Source organism: Solenopsis invicta, chromosome 2 (genome assembly GCF_016802725.1).
Source record: "Solenopsis invicta isolate M01_SB chromosome 2, UNIL_Sinv_3.0, whole genome shotgun sequence".
Taxonomy (NCBI): domain Eukaryota; kingdom Metazoa; phylum Arthropoda; class Insecta; order Hymenoptera; family Formicidae; genus Solenopsis; species Solenopsis invicta.
The window spans coordinates 4,565,041-4,591,735 of NC_052665.1; the positions used below are offsets into that span (position 1 = coordinate 4,565,041).

Here is a 26,695-nt window from a genome sequence, read left to right on the forward strand (position 1 = left end):
CAAACTAACACAACTATCTTCAAACTAAGTTTAAAGATAGTTTAAAAATAAAGATGCGATAACAGGAACATGCGGTTTATTAATTATTGTTTTCGGAAGCACGTTTAACACCAACAGATACCCTAGGGCATTTGTGTCCTGCACATTTCTTTGAAATATCTTGTCGACTATAATTAATTTTTTTTAATCAACATACAAATATTTATTAGAAATTGATTAGAAAAGTATATGTAACTTAATATAAATTTTATAAATTAAATTATAAAAGTGATAAAAAACTAACGATAAACACAAATGGCAGTATCCAGAAATGGAAAAAAAGGGTCTAAGAATACATTATATCTTGCACTGACGTACGTCAGTTTTATTACACTTTCGTGTCAAATCTTTTTTATATTTACAAGAGAAAAATTGTTTAACAACATATGATTTTTGCTTTTAAAACAAAGAAATAGTTTTCCGAAAGTAATGCATACAATAGATTAACGCATTATCTACCTTATTTCTGTGCGCGAGTACCTATATTGCATCAGTTTGCAAGTCATTGAAACTGCGACGTTGCTATGACTCGACTGTTTCTGCGAATTCAATTATGCGATATGTTTTTGCGACCTCGTAAGTAACACGCGTCCGATTTATAAAATAAAAGCCTAAAATACTCTCTCTTCAATAGAAAACCCAAGTAACAAGCTGACGTTATTTGCCCTCATTTTGACGTCAAAGTGACGTCTTCAAAAGGCTACGTTCCAAAATTCATTGCCAGTACTGAAAACTATAGTATACATAACGTGAACTGTAGATTTTTAATACTGGCAGTATCAGAACGTAGCCAAAATGACGTCCGTATGACGGTAAATAACGTCATCCGTTTGTTAGTTGGCAGTGAGCACACAGTATTTATTTATTTATTTATTTATTATTGTCAAAGGAATAATTTATCGTGCTTAATTGTAAAAAATAACTTAGTTTATATCAGGGTTGTGCCGTAAATTTCAAGATTAATTCTACATGGATTATTTATGTGTTACTTATACTGTGTTTGCACGAATCTTTATGTGGACAACGTAAGCAATGTAAATTATAAAATAATATAATACAGAAAAAAGTATTAAAGTTACGAAATGTTAATACATTTCGCTTCAGTATTATTACAATACAAATAAATTAAAAATAAAATACAATAAAATTTTCATAATTTTTGATTAAATTTCTGAATCTTCTATTGATTATTGCTTATATAGATGATATATACAATGTATAGTATATATACAATGTATAGACATAATATAGATTATTTATATTTTACGCGTAAACGGCCAACCTTGATTTATATTATATTTGGAAAATTACATCATCTTGCGTTATTAACGTCTTATTTACGGCATTTGACGCATTATTCAAGGAAGGGGAATCGATAGGGATGAAATGTGAGTTTCTGCGTACAATATCAAGAAATATTAAATAAGAAAAAGAATTAAAATTTTAGAATTAATTTCTTCAATAAATATTGAACGTAACGCATCTTAGGTATTAATAAAATATGTTATACGAAACACAACATTATTTATCTGTAGTATAGGAAACTAATTCTAAAATTTCAATTCCTGTTTATGATATCTAATATTCTTTCATTGTGTGTAGGGTCTAGGACTCGTTCGCGAAAGCTAAGAAGGAAATTTATAACGGTTTCGGTCTCTGATAAATGGGGACAGATGTACACGTATATAGGGTGTCCCAAAATAATCGCTTTGTTTTCTTTGTGAATTGACTTCGAAAATTGATTAGAATAAAAACGTGAACTGTAAACAACTACCAATTAGAACTCGATTTTTTAAAAATCATCACAAATGTATCATTTTCAACAGCTCGTAAACATGTGTTATTGATCTCTTGAAATTTTTTCCTACAAATTCAATATTCCTTCCTTCAAGACAATTTGCTTGTATTTTTCGTCATGTACCTTAGACGCAAGTTTTTTTTCGAATCTTTAAAACAACAAATTGATCTTCAAATCTTCAAACATTCTTAAATTTTCGGTGAAATTTATGTACTAATAATTGAATATGACTTATTAATAATTGAACTATTATCTCTGACGTACAATAGTGCAATTGCGATCTATCCTCGAATCGTATATCCATTCCAATTGATAAAAAAAATATATTTGATATGAGATAATTATTTCTTTGCGACACTCTGTATAAATACGCTACAAAACATGCGATGTAGAACGTTCTGGAGAGTTCTTTGTTTCGTCGAATTTACGTCACGCTATACAGCAGGCGAGCCAATCGGCGACGTCGTTGACGTGTCTTGGCCAATCAACGAGCATGCGCAACCCCTTCCACATGCGACTGGTATAAAAGCAGCTTCGATGGGAGCTCCGCTCAATACAGCTCAATACATCGAGAGTAAAGTTAGTGGTATCACGAGTATTCTCAGCGAATCGTCTTACGTGAACTACAGACAGCTATCGAACAAAAGGTACGTACATTTATATTTATCGATATAGATTCTTGGTTCTCGTTGAATCCTTGTTTTTGACCGATCTACTTATCTATTTGCGGAGCATAGGTATAATGATAATAAATAATAAATAATAATAATCGTGGAATTTGATACGCTACGTTTAATAAAAGATGTTTGCGTCATGAATTCGCGTGAGTCATTATCAGGCATGTGTCATGTATATAAGCTCATCGATCGTCGTTTCAAGTCTGTTGCATGATGCATCATGGTCTGTTGCTAGGCGGAATAAGATCGCGAAATTGCATCGATTGTTTTGGATTTCGTATTGGATTGATCCATTAAATATCTCGTCATCTAATCTAAATGGTCAGTTCGTCTTTTATTAACGCGAAAAGCATGTAGAAAAGTTAGGGAAAAACCGGATCAGTCCAATTTATTTTAATAAGAATGGCGTATTTTCTCCGACCATGACATGGCGGCTACGAACCACAAACGTTAAGCAACATGGCGGCCATTGATTTCACTGCGTCATGTAAGCAGCATTATTGAACTGCTAATTTTCTTCGTTTTCTAATTATAAATATGAGTTTTTATATGGTATCTTATTCATAAAGGTAACGATTTATCTTCTTTTAAACCTGTTTCAATACTTTAACTTATTAACCGTGTCCTCATTTCGTAAATAATTGAAATTAAAGTAATTTAAAAATTACAAAGAACTAATAAAAGGTTTGTTTGGTCATAGTTGAATACTGATATTTTTTGTGTAATCTTTACACATATTTTCAAGTTTGTCAAACTGCGCATAAAAAAAAAATTCCAGTCTTGAAATGTAGCTGTAAATTGAACAAGAGATATTAAATTGATAATTTAATTTAATTGATAATTAAATCATAATGCTAGCAAGCATCAAGGCTAAGGTGTTATTTTGTTGCAACAAAACTTCTTTATTCTTATAATTTTTATTACAAATTGAAATATTTTTCAGAAATACTTATCTCTTTGAATTTTTCATACATGTAAATTCTTAAATAATCTGAGATTTCTCATCTTATAATTTCTAAAAAATACTTTTAACTTTTTTAGATTTTATAACATTTCATCAGAAATTATAGAACAAAAATCTTTAAAATCTTAGGATTTCATAAATAACATTTATGAAAAATTCTAAAAAAAATGTAAATTTTCTGAGTATTTCTAAAGTGTTCCAATTTGTATAAAACATCTGAGAAAGTTATAAAATAATATAGAAATTCTGGAAAACTCTGAAAAATTATATTAAAAATTATAAGAAAAATTCTGAGAAGATATTTCACTAAGATAGTAAACAGTCTGTTTGTGTTGCATCAGTCAGTCTTGAAACGATGATTTTTTTCATATTTGTGTTCTACATTTCAAAATAAACAATATTACTAAGTTTACTAAAAGGTCAGGAAAAAAAGGTGAAACACTTGGTTTGTTGTTCTATCATAATAAATTGGTAGGTTAGACAACCATGCAAATGTACATATTTGCTCTAATCATTAATTTTTCATATAATATGAAATTTTTCTGTTAATGGGCAATTTTCTTCATTTAATGCCTATAAAGCATGATTTTTTTTATATGATTTCTTACCTGTAAAGATAAACACAGTTTACCTTCTTTTAGATCTGTCTGAACCTATGCTTCAACTCTGTGTCATCATTTTCTAAATAAAACCGAATTGATTTACTGATATATTTTTTTATATGATATTAAAAGACAATTTTGTATAATGTAAAACTTTGTATTACAGAGCACCATGCAGATTTTTGTAAAGACGTTGACCGGAAAGACCATAACCCTCGAGGTCGAGGCTTCCGACACTATTGAGAACGTAAAGGCAAAGATTCAGGACAAGGAAGGCATCCCACCTGACCAGCAACGTTTGATCTTCGCTGGAAAGCAGCTTGAAGACGGACGCACCTTGTCTGACTACAATATCCAGAAGGAATCAACCCTTCACTTGGTTCTCAGATTGCGCGGCGGAATGCAGATCTTCGTTAAAACCTTGACGGGAAAGACAATTACTTTGGAGGTAGAAGCTTCGGACACGATCGAGAACGTCAAAGCGAAAATTCAGGACAAAGAAGGCATCCCTCCGGATCAACAAAGATTGATCTTTGCTGGAAAGCAACTTGAAGACGGCCGTACTCTCTCAGATTATAATATTCAGAAGGAATCGACCTTGCACTTGGTTCTCCGTTTGCGAGGTGGTATGCAGATTTTTGTCAAAACTTTGACGGGAAAGACCATCACATTGGAAGTTGAGGCGTCAGACACGATCGAGAATGTCAAAGCCAAAATTCAGGATAAGGAAGGAATCCCTCCAGATCAGCAGAGGTTGATCTTCGCCGGAAAACAGCTCGAAGATGGCCGAACTCTATCTGATTACAACATTCAGAAAGAATCAACATTGCATTTGGTTCTCCGTTTACGTGGTGGTATGCAGATTTTCGTCAAAACTTTGACAGGAAAGACGATCACATTGGAAGTTGAGGCGTCAGACACGATCGAGAATGTCAAAGCCAAAATTCAGGACAAGGAAGGAATTCCTCCAGATCAGCAGAGATTGATCTTTGCTGGAAAACAACTCGAAGACGGTCGTACACTGTCTGATTATAACATTCAAAAAGAATCTACATTGCATTTGGTTTTGAGACTTCGCGGTGGTATGCAGATTTTCGTCAAAACTCTCACTGGCAAAACTATCACATTGGAAGTCGAGGCTTCAGACACAATCGAGAACGTGAAGGCGAAAATTCAAGACAAAGAGGGTATTCCTCCCGATCAGCAGAGATTGATCTTTGCCGGAAAACAACTTGAAGATGGTCGCACATTATCTGATTATAACATTCAGAAAGAATCCACATTGCATTTGGTTTTGAGACTTCGCGGTGGTATGCAAATTTTCGTCAAAACTTTAACAGGAAAGACCATCACATTGGAGGTCGAGGCTTCAGACACAATCGAGAACGTGAAGGCGAAAATTCAAGACAAAGAAGGTATTCCTCCCGATCAACAGAGATTGATCTTTGCCGGAAAACAACTTGAAGATGGTCGCACATTATCTGATTATAACATTCAGAAAGAATCCACATTGCATTTGGTTTTGAGACTTCGCGGTGGTATGCAGATTTTCGTCAAAACTCTCACTGGCAAAACTATCACATTGGAGGTCGAGGCTTCAGACACAATCGAGAACGTGAAGGCGAAAATTCAAGACAAAGAGGGTATTCCTCCCGATCAGCAGAGATTGATCTTTGCCGGAAAACAACTCGAAGACGGACGCACATTGTCTGATTACAATATTCAGAAGGAATCTACGTTACATTTAGTTTTGAGACTTCGCGGTGGTATGCAGATTTTCGTCAAAACTTTAACAGGAAAGACCATCACATTGGAGGTCGAGGCTTCAGACACAATCGAGAACGTGAAGGCGAAAATTCAAGACAAAGAAGGTATTCCTCCCGATCAACAGAGATTGATCTTTGCCGGAAAACAGCTCGAAGACGGACGCACATTGTCTGATTACAATATTCAAAAAGAATCCACATTGCATTTGGTTTTGAGACTTCGCGGTGGTATGCAGATTTTTGTCAAAACACTTACTGGTAAAACGATCACTCTGGAAGTCGAAGCATCAGACACGATCGAGAATGTTAAAGCTAAAATTCAGGACAAAGAAGGAATCCCTCCGGATCAGCAGAGGTTGATCTTTGCTGGAAAGCAACTTGAAGACGGCCGTACTCTCTCAGATTATAATATTCAGAAGGAATCGACCTTGCACTTGGTTCTCCGTTTGCGAGGTGGTATGCAGATTTTTGTCAAAACTTTGACGGGAAAGACCATCACATTGGAAGTTGAGGCGTCAGACACGATCGAGAATGTCAAAGCCAAAATTCAGGACAAGGAAGGAATTCCTCCAGATCAACAGAGATTGATCTTTGCTGGAAAACAACTCGAAGACGGTCGCACACTGTCTGATTATAACATTCAAAAGGAATCCACTCTGCATTTGGTTTTGAGGCTTCGTGGCGGTATGCAGATATTTGTCAAGACTCTCACTGGGAAAACTATCACACTGGAGGTCGAGGCTTCGGACACGATCGAGAATGTAAAAGCAAAAATTCAAGACAAAGAGGGCATTCCTCCCGATCAACAAAGACTGATTTTCGCTGGCAAGCAACTCGAGGACGGACGAACTTTGTCCGACTACAATATCCAGAAAGAATCTACACTTCACCTTGTACTTCGACTTAGAGGCGGAAATGTCTAAATTCCAAACCTTTTGTGATCACATCGCGTTGTATATTAAACTGTTTAATTTTATTGTAATTCTATTATGTGAGTTTTTAATTTTATTAACTTACACATTTGAGAATACAGAAAAATTTTGCGTAAAATATTTTGACGAATAAAAAAAATTGATTTTGCATATTATACTTGTGTCCCATGTTTCTTGCAACCATTATCATAGAACTTCCTCAAATAAAAAGATAAACTGATATTACAACTTTGATCTCCTTGAGTAAGAATGTAATTAGCTCTTATTAAACAAGTGTTTCAATAATTTCAATCTAAAATTTTTTTAATCTATTAATATTTGTAATGTGTGTTTTTAGTAGTGAGTTTTTCTATGTATAAACTGCATGTTTTTTAGTATTTTCAACGAAAGATCATATATTGTAAATGAATAAGTAAAAAAAAAAAAAAAGATTGAAAGATAACTAATTACATTCTTCTATCGCTAGCTGCTCAGTGAATAGTATTATATAGGATGTCTCATAATTATTTATACAACATTTGTGAGTAGATAGAGCGAACTAAATAGAAAAATCTTGTATTATTTTGCGATTTTTGCAATAATTAAGAGAGAAAATTTGTACAATACTATATATAGAACCAGAGAAGCCTGAGAACGTAATACGTGAAAAACAAAAAAAAATTATGTAGAAAATTTCGATCTTGAAATTTACAACACAACCTTTCTCCTGGTCATAACATGGAAGAGAATCACAAAATTGTGGCCATTATGGGTTTGATAGATATTAGCTATATAGTTTAATATTCACATTTTATGGACATTTTAGAGGCGGTCTATAATTCACAAAGTACAGAGTACTAAATTGCAGCTGTAATTACTCTTTCCTCTTTGATAGAGTACTAGACATACTCATTAGCTAGTTCATCTAAAATCTAACGTAAGATAATTTTAAATTGAATGTAAGATCAAACTGCATGAATACCACCCGAAGGATACATTATCCGCTAATGACAAACTTGTAGAGTGGAAACTTTTTCTTATTATTAACTGATGGCGCCACGAGTCCTTTTGCTGGTTGCTATCTTTTTTTAAAAATTAAAAAAATAATTTTTTGAAAAATATAGAATATAATCTTTTTAAATTTATTTGTGCCTGAAATTTTAAAACTGAGAGAAAAAGCGTTATTAACAAAAAGCGTTAATAACATTATAGAAAAGATTTATTATTCTTTTTAAATCTATTTTTTATAAAATGTATTGTAAAAATCAGATTGCAATATAATACAAATTTTTATTGCATTTATTTGAATTTTATTTTATAAATTTAAAAAATATAATTTTTTAATAGAATATATTGTTTGATGATTTTTTTTTTAGATAAAACTCGTTTAATAATTTTATGATATAAAAACAGATTCCAGAAGAAATTTAATTTTTATAAATATTCATAGTAAAAGAATTTTTATTCGTAAAAAATAGTTTTTGTTACACATAATAGTTCAATAATATTGTAATATAAATTATTAATTGTTAAAAAGAATTTTATTAATTTATCAATTTTTTATATTTTTATACATCGGTTTATGTTCTCTTATTGTTTATAAATTTATTGTTTATAAATACAATTTTAATTATGATAAAGAAATAATTTATCTTTACACACATAGACAGACGATAATTTCTTACATAAAACCATTCAGTAGTATCATAACAAAATCTTCATAGAAAAAACCAATTTAATTTTTATATACATATTTTTTCTTTATAATAAAAGATATTTTTTATAGATAAAAAGGCGACGATTTTAATTGCATAAAAATCACTCAATAATATCGTGACACAAAAAGCCGTTCCAATAGGAAATGAGAATAAATACTGCATTCGAAAGATCTGAAAGTCCATTGTTATCGCTATCGGATCTCATCTTATTTCCGCGGACGAAATAAAAGCGGTCGTCGAGTAATTGTTAGTGGTACCGTTGTTACACGTGCCACAATTATTTGCTGCGCGAGCGTTCGGGTGCAATGGGTAGTGAATTAAAATTTTCGCGCGTCAGCGAGACGCGAAAGTATTTTTTTTCATCGCGGAATTCAATAACCACCTACGGCGAAAACCATGTAATATTACCGATAACATTTTTTTTATCACTCCCAATCCTATTCAGTATTTCTTTTGAAAAAATTGTTATAACAACGATAACTATATCTTTCGCAAAAAATCATGCATTGGCAAACACAATTAAAAGATTAAAAAGTTATTTTTATATACCCATTTTGCACTATTAATTGTTATTAACTGTTATTGTTCAAATTATTTATGTACAATCATTGCTATATAAAAGAATGAGTGCAAAGTAATTTCTATTGTAATAGTGTAAAATAATTTAGATCAATGATTCCCGAAAAGTGAGTTGCGAGCCAATTTTTCGATTGTAACATTTTTTTTTTTTTTAGCTACGATAAAAACCGAAATCAAATTTTGGAACAAATTCCTAAACAATAATTTTTAAATTCTTTATACAGGAAAATAATTTGCTTTGACGCGACGTCAAAAATATTATCAATAAAAATAGAAAATAAGCGCATTATCCAAAGCTTCATGCTTTGAGAAATAGCTTTGTAAGATTCAACGGAAAATGAAAAAATAAGAGGATTAAAGTGATATACATAAATGATCAATTTATTTTCTCTCTCCTGTTTTTTTTTTTGTTTTGTAATAAAGTTAGAAGTTGCGGATGTTGGTTATTTAGAAAAATAGGTCGTTCCACACAAGTTTGGGAAATCCTGATTTAGACTATGACGCAAAATATAATACGTTAAAAATACTTTTAGATAACATAATAATTTTTAGAATAAGCTTTATTCCGAAAATAATAGGACCGTTAATGTTTTTCGAAAGTGTATCTTTTCTAAAAAGTAGGAATTTCGCCTAATTTCCTCTCCACGTTGGGCGACTCCATTTCAATTTTCCGGATTTACGAAGCTCCGAGGACGACGCTCTTTATGGAACATTACACTCCCCTATTTCCTCTCCTAATAAAACGTCAACGAATTCAGCCCTGACAGTCGTTCTACCGATGATTTTATTTTCGCTTTGACGATCATCTTGCTTTCGGGTGAATACACGCGACACACACCGATGAGTGTCCGTTTCACGCGAGAGCGTGTGCACGCGCGCGTGTATTTATGTGTACGGCTAATGATGGAAGAAAACGTTAGCCACAGGGAGGCGGGCGAGCCGCAACTCCGTGTACCATAGCCAGTATGCCTTGTACCTTAGGTAGGGCTGAGAGAACTCGAAGAGAGAAACCGCGGACTCTTGCGTTCAGTCTAACTCGGTCCTCGAACTGGTCCCGTGTGCGTGGCGTGTGGCGTGACCGGCGTGGCGCGGCGTCAGTCACAGCATCCTCCTCGTGGTTCTCTCTAACGCGTTGCCGCTTCCCTCGACGACGCGAGACAAGCTTCCCCCCGTCGCCGTTGGGCACAACAGTGGTACGAGATTGCATTCCGTGTCATTTTGTAAAAACGGCAGACAGATTGTCGAGCTCCAGTCTATCGTATCTCCCTTTGTCCATTTGCAATTTCTTGTCACGTGTTAAAGTATCTTTGTAGGAGAACGCAGACGTTCGTAAAAGAATTTACATACTTAATATAATTTTTGAAAATTTACATATAAATTGAAATTTTATACGTTAAATTTCTATCATTTCCTGTTTATTTCGAAGAATAGACTTTGGAGATACGCGTTAGCGGACATTCAACTCTGCTTCACCGTTACGATGCTATAAAAAGAAACATCCAAATTTATATCGTCAAAATGACGGCGGAGAAAAATCTGCGTACCACGCTTTATCGTTATCCAAACTTACTTTGGCTTACCGCTACATTATCTAATGGCTCGTACAAAATCAATAGGGAGACAAGGCAAATAGTAGTCTAAAAGAACAGGAAAAGGACTGAAGAAGGAATCCGGCCTCTTTTCCCTTCCTGGCGCCAACTTCGAGCTGATAAAGTATGAAACGGCGGGAAGGTTGATGGATCGTTGATACGAGATTGAAGCGAGCTGGTGTTGCGCGAGACAACAGATCCATCAGCGAAGATGAGCGGCTTGGCGGTTTGTTTGATACTCCTCTCGACGGTGCCGGGTAAGTTGCGAGATAGGTCAGAAATGCCTATTAACTGGAGATGGGAAAACCCTTAATACCCTGAGTTCCAATCGTGCGCGGTGCTCGTAGCATCGTGAAGGTTATTGCATGTCCGTAATATCCTGAGGAAGCGCGGCCGAGTCTAAAGGTTGTCGAGTAAACCTAGCGTCAATTACAACGCGTGTAATCGTACGAAGAAAAGTCAATGTTGAATTTTATGTCCGATAAAGATCGATTTCCTATTTTCGCTTCACATGCCCGAAGAAAGAAGACACGTGTACGCCGCCCGCGCGCGTTCGAAAGAGAAAATAAATCTTTTCGTCCAACAATGTCGAAGAAGTGGTGCGTTCTATGCTTTTAAGTGTATTAACAATAATGAAAAGCAACGTTTTTCTCGATGAACATTAATGGAAACTCAGGATATTGGAGATGACTTTATTTTCGGGCTCGCATAAAACTCAATTTTTGCGGCTGCTGCTCGTCGTTATTTGACTGTTATCAATTAACCGAAACGATAAAGCGGAGAAGCCAATTTCCGATTAAGCGCCACCAGTAGAACTATCAAAATAAATACTTGTACAAACAAATGTACAAGTACATGTATAAGCGGGCGTTTGATGTAGAACGATTTTGTCGACAGCCGGGAATGGAAGAAATTTAAAAGGGGAACAAATATCTATTTAGATAACTCTCGAATCCGCGATTAAAAAAGTAGCGAATTTGATAGACGGAATAAAATAACATTCGTACCTTTAGCACACCATTCCTCTCTCCCGCTCTCTTGGCTGCTCCGCTTGAAAACATTCGCGAAAATTATATATAAATTAAAAAATGCATGTACAAAGTGAGTTGGGCTTTGTCCGCAAATATATATAAAAGTTCCATATTGAAACCTTTTACCGGCGAAGGACCTGTGCAGAAATTAAACTCCAGAAATAGAAAAAAAAAAAAAAACGTTCCATGAATCGTTAAATGCGCTTCTGCGTCGTGTTCAACTCGCGTTCATAAATTTGCTCTCTCTGTTCTTTTTCTTGCCGCATATTGTCTGACTGTACAATATACAGCGTCGGCCTTACCACCGCCGCCACCGCCGCCGATTCACGTATGCGAAGCAAACGAATATAAACCACACGAGCCCGCGACGACGTCCTACAACGTCGGCCCTCGTCCATTAATTCCTCGGTCAGTTCGACGTCCGTTACAATAAAAGTATCGATATTTTTTCCTTAGTTTCATCATCTTCAATATTTTTCCAATGAGCTCGTTGAATTAGAATTTGTGCGGTCCAAGGCTGCGTTCGCGGAGCGTGCTGTCGCGCTATTGAACCATTTTATTCTTATTTTACGTTTAATGACCGATAAAGATAGAATGAGACGGAATATCGCTACCCTAACAGCACAAGATAACGTATGAATATTCTAGAATATTTTAAATATTATATGAACATTCGTACAATATCGTGATATCGTGCGTATATGTGTAAAATATCACAATATTCGTTCGATATCATTTGCTGTTAGGGTGCGATAGCGTGCTCTTCGAACGCAGCTTAAAAAGTCGACGCGAAAGTTTAAAATACAAAATTGTGTCATCTCGCGCACGATCGACGTTTCATTAGAACTGAGAAACGCCACGTAGCTGCAAAGTAGTTGCCATTGGGAGTCGATTCCGAAACTGATCGAGGAGTTTTTGTCACCGTATTATTGTTGAGCGTCGAGAGGAGAAAGCGCAGCGCCGCGCGCCGGACGATGCAGCAGCGGACCGGCTCTTTGAGTATGACGGCGTTTTTGCGATCATCGTCTCCGTGACGCAGCTGCAGGCCAGAAGTCGCGAGGTCCACGGAGGACATAATCCGATTTCTTTCTGACGCGGAGATATCGCCGTCGAGACGTCGTCGCTCGGACCCTTCCTCGTGTCGCGTCGCGTCGCGCTCTCGCGTCTCTCGTGCGCTTTCTTTTGTGTTTTCTCGCCGTTCTGGTGGTTCGAGACCCACCGTCTAAATATAGAGGCGTCGCAAGGGTCTCTCGCTGACGGGTCAGAAGTAACTTGTCGCTATTAGCGGACGAGGGTCGGGAGCGGACGCGCGAGAGAGTCGTGGAGGAGAGATCGCGGGAGAACGTAGAAACTTAACTTCTGAAACGCGAACCTCGGCACACCCCAGCTTGGATGGAAGACTCGGAGGATTTATTAAATTTTCCCGCTTTTCCGAGCGCGCGCACACGTATACACACACACACACACACACACACATACACGCACACAGAGTCGAATTAGATCCGTTATTTCGGAGGGCTATCGACGTAGGTCGCGAACTCTCGGGAAAGATAAAAGAACGCGAGCGGACCTTTAATTCCATCGTCATTTCGTCGAAGCGAGAACAATTGGTACCTCGGCGCTCGCAGTCGAAGAGAAAATTAGCTTTTAATTCGTCAAAGAACCCGCGGTTATTGCCGCGCGATACGCTATATACTATCGCTTTTCCGCGTTCTTCGTCATTACGGCACTGCCAATTATTCCGCCATTCCTCCGTCAATTACGACGCAACCCCTCCGTTTCCGAGCTTGGAGACCGGCACGTTACTTTTCCGCGCGAGTCTTTTCATCATTCTTTCATTAATTCGAAAACGCTAGCGCGGAGACTCTAATTGGGGTAAAAAAGGAAGAAAAGAAAAAAAAGAGAAAGAAAGTGCGTTCGTACGCTATAGATTCTCGTCGACCGTGCCGATCGGCGTTTTCCCGCACAGCCATCCCGCATCGCGTCCGTCGTCGTTTCGCACCGGAACCACCATCGGCATTTCTGTCGTTTCGACTGGGTTCGCTTTCTCACGGTACATTGGTTCCTACCACGGACCGGCTGCTTCGGGCGGACTCCATTCCCCAAATTCCGCTTCGCTGTTCCCTACTGTCATAGCAGTTTCTCTCCCGCCCGACATCGACCCGCGAGCGGCGGGCTTGCAAGCTCCAACTACCCGTTCGCCATCCTCACGTCAAAAGACTCATGTGCTTTTCCACCACCGTTCTCTTTAAGCGCCTCTTCACTCGCTTTATCGGCCCGAGAGGTACAGAGAGGCGGCGGAAGATCCTCCCGCGACACGCGACGAAAGAAATATAAGAGCGTCGAGTTTGTCGGATGTTCGCGAAACGAGCAACAACGGAGGTGCCATTTGAAAATTCAACGCTTTCTGCAACAGTTTCATTTTTGTAAGTGTCCCTTTTAGTAATCTTTTCTATAAAAAAAAAAAAAACGCAATAAAACTTTAAGATAAAAACGATGCTTTTCCCGTAATATATTAAACCCTCGGAGAGTAAACTTGGCTCGAGAGATACAGTTATATGATTTTATAAAATTACGAAAACAAGTTGAAAATTGTCCGACACGAATTTTAGTATTACTAAATTTAATTGTACTCGTTAAATTGTTAAAAAGACAAAATTATTTTTTGTTATACATTGAGAGAAAAAAAATATCTTAAAAAAATTTTATTTGATACAAAAAAAAATTATTTACTCGGTGAGTCCTAATAATAACTTATTTACTTATATAATTAAGTTAAAAATTTTTCAATTGAAATGTTCATATAAATAAATGAAGAAATAATTTTTAATTAATTTGAAAAACATTTATTCCTACATTACCTTTATATTCAAGATAATCAGATTTTTTAAATCTACATAAACAGTTTAATTAAGTTTGATAATATTAGCTTACTTGTATTTCGTATATTTCAATTTTATTTAAATATAAAAAAACTGTAAAAATATAAAATTATATATTTAAAGTAATATCTAATTAATTAAAAGTAAATATTTTTACTTAAAAAAAAATAAGCAAATATTTGCATCAAAAAATGGTTTTAAGAACACGTATTTTTTCGTATTTAAAAAATGTTTTCTGTCAGTGTATTAACCAAATGTGCAATTGGCATTCTTTCACTCAATATTTGGTAACTATTACTAAACTTTTTTCTCAATATGATCTAAAAATAAAGCTTAAATTTGTCGGACAGTGTAATTATCGTCAAAGTATTCCGCAGAAGCGCAGGAACGAACGTATCAATAATTTAAGATTCAATCGATTCCTAATATAGCCCGACGATTGCAGGGAAATCGGCAACGAGGTATCTACTTCGCGACGACTTTTCCCCCCGTTCCTCTCATCCGTTCCTTATCGACACGGTGGAAGTTGGCGTGATTACCAATGCTTATTTTCGATCGCGATCGCCTCGGCAGCGCGCGGCGTCGGTCGGCGTCGTCGCCCGTTAACCTGTTATTTTTCGTCAGAATCGGGTTACGAGTCACTGGAACACGCACACAATTCGGAATGGTTGTGGCGCGATCGAATGGAAATAAAAGGTGCGCTCCGACAGCCACGGAAGGGGTTGCGGGGCGGCGCGGGACGAGCAATTTGCGCATACCCGGATACCCGCAAATTGATCCAGCCAGGATTTTTATTCGAATTTTCCCCCGGATTCTGGTTCATTTTTGCGCACGATTCCGCGCCCATTACGTATGCTAATGAGTTTTGTAACTCGGGCGTGCACGCGCGCGCCCGCACTGTTTGCTCTAGCGAGAACGTACGGGCGATAAATCACGCTGGAACTGGCGGGTAATTGCACGCGTGTCCGCGGTACGTCGGTAAGTATCCCTCTCGAAATTCGATCTCCCGTTTTGTCTACGATTAGACCCGGCCGCCTCGCGGCGACGCGAAACGGTGAGCGATCACCGGCACGGTGCAACTGCATAAATTCTTGAGGAGGCCTCGTGCCATTTACATGCGGCAAAAAGAGTCGTATCTATCTACGTATAGTTAGAAATAAATATTAGATTTCTAACAATTTTTTTTAAATCTTTTATTAATCTCTTGTGTTCTCGCGGTAGATACGTGTGTATCTGTCCTAGAGGTTCGTAACTTTGTCCAGGAATAACGTATTGAGATGATACACGTCGCATTTTAATGTCAAATTTTTGACTTTATGAGAAAAAATGTTCCATCCTCTTGAAAACTCATCTTCATTTCTGTGGAAATTGTAAAAAACCGTGAAAAAGCAAAGATGAAAAATGTGGAGCATGCGCCGAAAATTAATGGAGAAATTCTTTCCCCTTGTACTAAATAAGTTTCTTTTATTCTAATTATGGTGAAATGTTTCGTGAGGTTTTTTTTAATCTGTATACAACATGAAAAAGAGATAATTTTAAAAAATTGTCCCTAAATATACGCAGACTCATATAAAAAAGTAAAATTAACAAAGATTGAACAGGCTTTTAGAAATTTATTATAATATTAAAATTATATATTATTTAATGTAATATTAAAACTATCAAAGTGAACAATAATAATTTAAACTTATAAAATTAAAATACGACATTAAAATTATAAAATTTAAAATTAGCAGATTCAATAGCGAATATCAAACAGATGTAAAAATAATTATCTTTTTTAGATTCGATATCTCCTTTAACGATATGCATAAAATTATTAATTTTAAATAACATATGATTCTTTTTTAATTCGAAATGACAAATCCTTTATGTTGGACTTTTATTTTATATATTTTAATATTATATCTATTTTTTATTTTTGATATGAAAAATTACTTGACAGGGACTGTAACCCTTACTTTATCAAAGAATTATTATTACTAAAATATTTTTATGTATTTTAAACAAATCGGGTAAATTTTATCTTTTTAATTGCTTTTAATTGATAAAATAACAGTCCTTGAATTAAGAAGATGGTAAGAGGTAGAAAAATTTTGATAACCATTTACATTATTTATTTAAACTCATTAAAACTAAAGGTTGTATAATTCTTCTCTTTCCAAACATTTTGAACAAGATAACAGTGGCACGCTAATAACTCTCGCTATCTTGACGCAGGGCGCCCAACTGCAAGCGATTTCGTTTCGTTTAAATTCTTGCTTGTACTTGCTAATTAAATCTACATTTCTGATCGGTGCGCAATTTTATGACTTTGCAATTGAACGTTTGTTCAATGCGGTAATGCATATATATGTGCAAGTACATACGCGAGTACGGCGAGATGCATTTCCATATGCATGCACCAACAACCCGGATGGATGCGTGCACTTTCGGTATTCCGACGTACACGCGTATTTCATTTTCACCGAAGCCCTTTTACATTGTTGCCCGAACACAAATACCGAACACGAAAATGCTTTAGGCCACACTATTGTTCGCAAGAGAGAGAGAGAGTCACCAATTTATATCAGAAATTCGAACCTACCCTCCGTGCGCCGCCAGTGGATGATAATAGCCTGAACGCCTTACGTTATTTATGGCTGTAACGGTGGCACACATGAAACGGTATTAATTAATTTCCGTGCCGACGCGACATTTGCTAAATTTATCGCATATAGTAAAATTCGGGTTTCATCTTTGTGTGTGTGCGCGTGCGCGCGCGCGCGCGTGTATGTGTGTGTGTGCGCGAGCACGCGCGCGTAGTTCCATATTTCGCAGGAAAGTTGTGCGATTTTCTGAGGATTCGCGCTTGTGATCCGTCGCGCGCAATAAAACGTTTTTAACAATACCGAGAGAGTATTTATTGCCGTCAACAATAGTTTGTTGTTCGATAAAGTTTTATGCGAATACGCGCATCCAGTGGCGATTTTATCCCAACAGTAATATTTCATTTGTTATTTATTTTTCGACATTTTCCATATTTACGTGAAATGCAATTCAATAATTAAATCATGGAAATGCGTTTTAATCTTCTCCCTCCCTTTCTCTCTCCTGAATTCTGAAGTCTCTTCATAAATTTAATATATATATAAAAGGCGTTGTTATTGTCATAAATGTGAAAAAAAAGGGATAATATTGTTGTAAATAACATCGATGACATTGATTACACTTCGCAGTCCGCGTGCATTTGTATAGCGTGTCGAAAATTGAAATTAGCCGTGGAGTTAAATCAATTCAAAGTCACAATCGCGCATGGATTTTTTTTAAATCGCCGACGATTCCGGGCGATTTTAATATTAATCACAACTCCGATTCAGATTCGATCCGTCTTTCGCGTCGCGGACTTGAGTAACGATTATTTTCATTTGCCGTCTCTCATTGTGGTGTTCCGCGAACACCGAGCGTAATGAGAGCCTTCCTCTTGCTGTAACCGACTTCGTCTCGCGCGTTTCACCAGAGCCCTAACTAAGAAGTGACTTAGTTTCTGATAGACAATTTATCAGGTGCGCAGATGTGAAATAAAATAGCGAATCTCTTTGAATATATGATAAAAATCTCAAACTAATATTAAGCGAAATCAGAAAACTCTTGAGTCTTTAAAATTTTGAAGATATATCACTGAAAAAATTGTATTCTTAATTTAAAAATGTATCGGACATACATGTACAGTCCCTGCAAAGTAAACAAAATATGGAGAAATTTGTTTAATATTAATACTTCAAATAAACTATATGCATATAAAAATTGTATGAACAACATTATACTTTTATTTAATAGCGTATTTTTATAGTTTATTTATTCTGCTTGTTAGTAAAAATTAAATTATTTTTTACAACATTAAGAAAAAACTCAATTTTTTGTGCTTTAAGTATTCCAAATGAATTATATAAAACTTTATAATGATTATCTGTTTAGTTATTTGGTAAACAAATAAATAAATAAATTTTACTTATATTACAGAATTGATTTCTGCATTACGACGAAACGTTATGTAAATCGTCTTGAATATTTTAAGTATCTAAATAAAAAAAATCAGATTTGTTCATTATTTTATTATTAATTAAAAAATCATTAGAGCTATCTACTTATTGAAATAATTTTTTATCCCGATAGAATTTGTATTTTTCTCATAATTTTCTTAATGTTTTGAGATATGCTCTATACATCTTTACGAATTTCCCTCTTTATAGCTCTCTATCCCAAACCTTAATCATCGTAATATATAAATAACGGAGGAGACGATAATAAAAAAAATGGCTGAAACATGTTCATCATGTATATTTGAAAATCAGCATTTATAATCTTTATTAATTAATTTTTAATCTTTACAATAATCCACATAAAAAACAGTGTCCCAATAATATTTTAAAATTACATTCTTTCATATTTGTGGAAAATCAGTTCTAGAGCAAATTCTATTTTAAACAAATCTCATCTTATATCTTTATCAAAATTAAGAATATCTGCTAGTACGTCTCAGAAAAGAATTCCCTCTAAAGTTAAGAAAATCCTCTTTGCGCTCACTTTATTTTCTTAGAAGAGGTTACTATAAAAATAAGACAGAAATTCACAAATTGAGGATGCAATTTTGTCGATGTATCTCTCCTTTTCTAAACACTCATCGTTTCAACGATGCAGGCACAAATAACAATTTTATTTTCAAGCATCTTGAACGTTTTAGATATGCGCAAACGCTCTTGGAAAGAAAGATTTTCCAAGCACTTGAAACTCTGTCAAGAATGTTGAAACTTCCGTTTTCCGATAATATTTGGAGCAATTCGAATCTTTATGTCGATGAAATTGTTTGAAAACTTTCAGGACAAGGATTCGAACGGCAACATATCGCTAAGCGCGCATCTCCACGATCGTCCGTAATCACTGCGTGGCGATGGATTTGCTTCTCTTATCCCTCGATCCCGGATGATCCCGGGGAATGTTGTTTATCGCTTTTCGCGGCGGCGGATAATTTCAGAAGCAATCGCGGTCTTCGCGCAGCGGCGCGTGTCGGAAGACGCTTATTATAATGCACCGTGATGTGCATAAGATATAAATCGATCGAAAGGCCGATCGAGGTGTCCAGATTGCAGGATCGCCGTGAACGATCTGTCGGACGTGTTTTAAACGCGTTCTCGCACGAAAACATGACGCGCCGCGCCGCGCCGAACGAGGCGTGCGAGACGTCGCTCCTGCGGTCGCTAATACCCGTTATAATAAGCGGCGAACGGTGAACGCGGCACGCGAATCCGATACGCGAGTATCAGTCCCCTAGCTACGTGCCGATCGTCGTACCGTGAGACGAACGGGGCGTGGGTCGGCGAGCAACCTTCTGCGGCTTCGATAAGTAATTCGATAGAACTGTGTCAGTGCCCGTCTCGCAGCGGGGAAAACTTCGTGCCGCCTTAAAAGCAGTTTCTGGCGCGGAAGAGTAGACGTCGTCGTCGTTTCAGGAAAAAGTCTCCTCTTCGTATGATATACGCGGAACTGTATCGTTCTCTCCACCCCCCTCGAGCGAGATCCATCTCGCGGCTGACGGGCGTCGCGAAGATCGGACGTACTGATGGGAACTTTTCCGTACGCCGGAGAAAAATTACACAATTTTCTTTTCCCTTCTTTTTTCTACTTCGAAAGTAAAATCGAAATCTGAATTTTAGCATGCCGAGGAAATTACTAATAGAAGGTATTTGTATTGGTAACAGAGCTGTATAACGAAGTTGGCGATGCGTTTATCGCGACATCGATTGCGCGAGCTCACTTTCAATGCAATCTATAATTCGCATCTGTGAATTATTATTATTATAGGAGAAAGAGATAATGCACACATTTTCATTTTATTGAATGACTTTGTTAATATTTTTTATTCAAACTGAACAATTGTATTCATCAAAGTGTTATTGAACAGATCAACATTCAAGTGAAACATTTATTACTTTGAATGTGATTTATAAAAATATGATACACTGCATAATCTGTGGAAGAAGATGGTGGAAAAGTGACGGTAATATGGCTAATTCAAATAATACATTTTAAAAATTGATATAGTTAAAAAAAAACACACGGTATTTTGAAGAATTTTTCTAATTTAGAATTATCTTGCGTTCAAAAACATTAAAGATATCATTTTATCCTTGTTTAATATTAAACTACAAGGATAAAATAATATGTCCAATGTTTTCAAACACAGCTCTCTAGAGTGGCACTCGATTTATCGAAGAACCATTTCAATATAAAAATTTCTCTTAAACAGCCGTATAACAAAATTTCAACAAAAGTAATTGTTCAATTTTGCATTACTCGAAATGGCTTCGAAATATGTCTACAGCCTATTAAAAAGTTAAATAACAAAAAACATTCGAATGTACATACATTTATTTGTAATAATAATACGCTCAAGTTTAAAAACAACGAGAATGTGCGATTAAGTGCTCAAATGTACCTTGAAAAAGTTTTGAAGCGCTCGAAAGTAAAAATACCATATTATAATTGTCAGCTATTATGTATTAGCATATTAACACCACTATAAAACGTCGGGCTATTAAACAAATAATTCCATAAACAATTGTTAGAATTCGTCACCTAATAACGGAGATAAATAGCCGTGACGTCCACAGTAGCCAATAAATCCCATTTTCCATTATTAATTAATTTGTCAAATTAATTAATCTTAATCTTTTAGTAGTTGATTTATTTGAATATTAATTGTTGCGCTGAAGAGGACTTTGTGAAGTTGAAACGCTTATTGTTTGGATTTCTGAATATCAATACTATTCAAATTATCACCCACGTTGCTCGTTATTATGGCTTTATTTTTGTATTTTCATTTTTATTATTTATATATAAACTAATCATTATTTTCGTTTTAATTAATTTTTCAACGAGATTCTTACAATTCTACGAATCGTGCGATATTGAGAAATGTTCGAAAATCGTAGAATATTATAGGCAATAAGATACGACGACATATGAAATTATGAATGGAATTCTCTGTTCTCCTGAAATCCGATGTGAATAATAGATCGTCTAAAGTAGGCTTCGGGTTTCTTCGCAAAGTTACTTTCGAAAGTAACGTCGCGTTAAATATGTGAATAAAGAAAAGAAGATGCGAAACTATTTATCGCGGTGTAGCGGACGGACGTTTCTTTATATAGGACCATCTCCTGCATAATTGCCGAAGTTTAAGAGATATTGAAGAGAGAAGAAGCGCTATAGAAAATCCATGGCATTAAAGGTGTGAAACTTAGGCTCGCAGCTATCCCGGCGTGTATATAAGCGCGACAAGTTGGGCGGGGACGGGAGCCGGGAGCGGAAGCAGACTCGCTCGCCGGCGACGACGGAGCTCCTCTCCTCTCGACGCGAACGTCATTACTTATTCTCGCGTAGCGCGGAACCTGGTGACGACAGATTTATCGGGTGAAAAATTCACGGGGAAAGGAGCGTGCGACGGCGTCGCGCGCTGTCTTCGGTTTCGGGCTGCCAAATGGGAAAACGTTGTTCCTGTTGCGGCGAGATTGCCCGACCGAGGACGTCAGTCCAGTCCAAGAGGCGCGAGAAAGTGCGCGCCGCAAATAAATCGACGTGACCGATATCTCCCTTCGTCGTCGGAAGCCCATCTCCCTTGAACGGGAGGGGGAAAGGGAGGAAGAGGAGGAAAAAAAAGGATCGCTGTTTACGGAAGCCGCATATAATTTAGAGACGGGAGAGATTCCTTTTTCTCCTTTTTTTCTTTTATTTATTTTTTTCTTTCTCCTTACTTTCGCGATATCTCTCGCGAACGACCGTGGAGGAGGGTCGCTGCGAAACAGACGGGGTCGATTTTTATGCGAGCGGGCTACTAAAATTAATTACTTCGCTTCTGTATGCCGCATCGTGCTTCTAAGCGGTACGGACCATGTTAATAAATACGTGGTAAATGCATTTTTGTTTTTATTTATCAAAGCAAGTGCTTCGATAAATATCAAAGATACGAGAGTACGTGCGCGCTCCCATTTGACGCTCGAGTACTTGTTTTCCAAGGGCAATTTTTACACGAAATATCGCAAAAAGATATAAACGGAACAAATTAATTATAATTGTATACACTCTCTCAGAAAGAATTTTTATTAACAAGACTAAAAATATTCTTGACGTACTTAATCTTGTTGCAACCTTATGCGGCATAAAAATAAAGCAGCATTAAAATGAAATCGATAATTTCTACACTGAAAAACATTTTAATTTGACTAAATTATTCAACTTGATTAAATTTATTTAATTCGAGCATTTATGTACTTAAATTAAATTTCTTTTATTCGAGAATTTATATACCTAATTGAAATACATAAATACTTGGATTGTAGAAATTTAATCAAGTTAAAAAATTTAGTCAGGTTAATTTTCTTTTTAATTAATTTTTTTCTCAGTGTATTCTCATCCGTCGAATCAAATAAGATTATTTTATTGCCTCGAGACAGGAGTACATTTCAACTTGTACACTGAGAAAAAAAGTTGTTAATTTGACTAAATTTTTTAACTTGATTAAATTTCTTCGGTTCAAGTATTTATTATACTTAACTCAAAAGCATAAAATATTGAACTTTAATTTTATAATCAATGCATTTTTTCGCGAGCAGTTCAGCAGCCTCTGTCTACGCGTAAAGCGAGTCATTATAGATTTGTGGAATGAGATATTTTCATGAAAACTTTCTTGAAAATCTTCGTGATATTTTATAGGAAAAAAATTTCTTCAGATTAATATGTTATTAAATTGAGAATATTATAAGAGTGCCACAAAATTCTATTGTTTAATCTAAATTTGTCTGAAAAAATTAATGAGATAGTAAAATCATTTTATTCTAGATTTAAGAATTTTTCTATTTAAGAATATAAAATATTCTTCTTGTAACAATTATAATTGTCCCTGTATAAATCTTATTTAACGACACGATAGCATCGCATTCAGAAATCTTTCCTGTGGGCGCAGATATGGTCGTCCAATCGTCGATATCTATTCCTAGCAGCGATAGCACGTACGAGAAAATTTCAGAAGCAACAAGGCAAACGCTTTGCGTTAAAAGGACAAAATCGCTGATGCGAGTTGTAGCATTTTTCACTTTTTACATTCAGAGACTTCCGTCCCTTCTTCCGGCGGACGTTTGTATCACTAACCGAATATCCGAATATGAAGTACCCAGGGAGCGGATTTGATATAGAATTTTTCCAGGGTACGCCGGGTGGCGTCAATTCTTTATTTAGGCGTATCCGGCGCGTTTCTATGCCGGAACGTCTCGATGGGCTTTCTTTTCTTCCCGACATCCGCAAGCAAGCGATTGTGTTCGGGGAGCATGACGAGCCGGACACACCGGGATGGGCTGGATCGCCCCACGTGGTGGTAGGACGTCGTTAAGGAGGTAGACACGTCGAATCTGCGATTTCGATCGCGACGTGGACACATCGTTACATACTTAATGGACGCGCGTGACTAACCGTCCGTCCTTTACCTCGCGCACAGCGCGCTGTCAAAGTCGTTGACACCGGAGGAGACCGAGATCATTGATCGCGCGTCGCGTCGCGTCGTTTGCACATACGCGTACCGAGAGCTACTCGAAGGAAGCCGCTCCAAGCTGAAGGATGTTTTGGTAGGAAGGATCAATACTTGGCAGACCAACGGGTATAGACGCGAATGAAAAAGGAAAGGAAGGAGAAAAGAAGAACGGGAAAAATGTACGGGATAAGCGAAGGGGAGAATCGAAAGGTAAATTGCGATACATAGCACGTGACCGTTCGAACCCGTGTTACGACTAACGATACGTCCGTGCCGAACGGGGCGCGTTAATTTGGGCACGAATAGGAACAATGAATCATTTTGCCACAACGGCTCTTATATCACGTTCGCTCGCGCTACTTTTATTCCTTCGGCCGTCCCGTCGTGTGTGCGTCAAAAAACGTACGTTCGAGAGATTATCAAGCGTGAAACCCCCATTGATCTTTGACCCGGTTCAAGGACTCGACGCACTCGCGCTGATCTAGCGCGCCGTCGGCTTTGTAGCCTTTGATTTACCGATCTATGCAAATCAGTGAGTAATCCAATAATCTCCCAGAATGACTAGAATTATTCGTCCGTTCCCATACGCGCGGCAGCGAGACTGACTCACAATTGTCGGCCAGCAATTACATGAATTGGGGCCCGCGAGTTACTTTAATTAAGCGTTTAATTTCTTCGTTTAATCCCGCGGAAAACCGCGTCACGTTTCGTAACCCTTGCAAAAGTCGGCGTTTCGACAGTGCAGCATCTCGCGCGCGATTTAGCGCGTTCGGGGGGGAAAAAGAGCGGCGTTAATGAGGAGGTGGGGCGGAGAATATTGCGCGCTGAATACTTCAACGTACCTCGGAAACGGAGAATTTGCGCTCTTTATTTAACGAAGTGTCCGATTTACTACAGTAGCATCTAAGCTTCTCGAGAAGAGATGAAAACGAACAATTTGGCTCAATTGATTTAAATTTAAAGCTCGAATTCGAGATTCAGGTCATCCGATTAAGAATTTGCTCGCCGTCGACGCGTTATCAAAAGCGGCCGCATCTTGCGGAAGCGAAATTAATAAGGGGACTTAAATATATATACGAGAGAAAATTAGAATTTTGACGCGCAGTACGTTGGCAGTATGTTTACGACAATTTACGATACACTTTGCAGTAGCGGGAGAGAAAAAGAGAGAAAGAGAGAGGGAGAGAGAGAGAGAGAGAGAGAGAGAGAGAGGGAGGGAGAAAGACAGGTAAACCGCAAGTTAACCCAGGTTTTACTACTGACCGTTTTACCACTGGTCGGTGGATTGTATAAAAGGATCGACAAACTGAAGATTCTAAGAGACATTTGAAAGAGATAGAGAAGAAAAGACTTAGTCTCTCGTGAAAATTAATTTTTTTTTTAACGAGCATTTTTAATTTTTATCAGAAAAATCTTGCCGAGAACAAACGTGAGAGATACTGATCCGCGATGAAACGGGATTCTTTTGCCATCCGTTTACACATCTGCAAAAAAATGGAACGTAAAACTCTTTGTGCGATCACCGTGAGATTTCTTCGTAAAATGTTTCCGTAATTAAAAACGCGAAAATTGGTAGCTTTTACGAGGAACGAGTCGAAATGGAATTCGTCGCAGGCATCAAGGTAATGGACTCGAGGCGGCATTCTCGCTCTCGCGTGTGCTTTCGCGATGACTCGAGCGCGATCCGCGAGACACTAGGACGATTTATTTTACACCGCAGCCACGTTCGTCTTCCGTTGACGGGCCATCGTGTCGCCGTGCGTCCGATTGTCCTACGGTAAAATTTTTGCGGCGGAAAGCGCATCGTGCACGCACACACACACACACACACACACACACACATACACACCGCTGGACGTCACGACGCGATCGTATATTATATCGCCGTGGAATTATTCAATTTTAATCCCGCGTCGCGCACTGCGCTCGCGCGACCGCGAGATCCCTCTCATTGTGCTTGACACACGTCTTTTCCTCCTACCCGCCGGCTGGACTTACCAAAGTATGTGCATTGTCAGGACGTACGGTACCTTATTGTGCGGTACGATCGTGCGATACCGATGGAATGCACGTGCACGCGAAAGAATAAATGGAAAATTTTTATTTTGCAATCGCAGATCGCGATATACAATATTTGACGTGTATACTCCTCTGCAGAGGAAAAAATAGTAATAATGAATACACCGGATGTTTCCCGTAACTCGGTCATTTAGTGCTCATTTTTTTTTAATGAAATGGTATATTTTTATTAATGTAGTAATATAGTTTATATAAAAAAAAAAAAACAGATTTAATCGTACAAAATGTAGATGATCTTAAATATAAAAAAATTACATTATATGTAATGTTCCTATTTAATTGTTACATTTTTTTAAAGGAACTACATACTATTTTAATGAAAACATGCTCCCATTTAAAAAAATGTTGATCTCATAAACAACTCATCAACATCTCATAAAATCTCGTAAAATAATAAACCTGAAAAAAGATGTCTGCCTTTTATAATAAAATATGATATTCTTTCGTATCATTGTAAACAACATATTCTAATTGATCGAGGTATAGGAAACACTCTGTATA

The 26,695-nt window shown here is 36.9% G+C and overlaps 3 protein-coding genes across 5 annotated transcripts in view; all 3 read left to right on the plus strand.

The window, feature by feature from the left end:
- The first annotated feature begins 50 nt into the window (after positions 1-50).
- Positions 51-2,855, plus strand: LOC120356901. Its single transcript, XM_039445768.1, has 3 exons — positions 51-615; positions 2,280-2,484; positions 2,750-2,855. Exons 1-3 carry the CDS (start codon positions 564-566, stop codon positions 2,853-2,855), a joined length of 363 nt encoding a protein of 120 aa, XP_039301702.1. The 5' UTR covers positions 51-563.
- Positions 2,337-6,933, plus strand: LOC105199012 (polyubiquitin-A). Its single transcript, XM_039446378.1, has 2 exons — positions 2,337-2,484; positions 4,247-6,933. The coding sequence occupies exon 2, from the start codon at positions 4,253-4,255 to the stop codon at positions 6,767-6,769; it is 2,517 nt and encodes an 838-aa protein (XP_039302312.1). The 5' UTR covers positions 2,337-2,484; positions 4,247-4,252; the 3' UTR covers positions 6,770-6,933.
- A 3,001-nt stretch (positions 6,934-9,934) lies between these two features.
- The window catches only part of LOC105199133 (fibrillin-2), a 50,437-nt gene continuing 33,676 nt past the window's right edge, over positions 9,935-26,695 (plus strand). For 2 of the 3 annotated variants that reach the window (XM_039446374.1, XM_039446376.1), the window contains exons 1-2: positions 9,935-10,247; positions 10,671-10,900. In XM_039446374.1, coding sequence (XP_039302308.1) covers positions 10,855-10,900 — 46 coding nt within the window. In that variant the 5' untranslated portion in view covers positions 9,935-10,247; positions 10,671-10,854. Of the gene's footprint in view, positions 10,901-26,695 lie in introns of all 3 variants that reach the window. The other variant, XM_039446375.1, reaches the window with a different exon arrangement.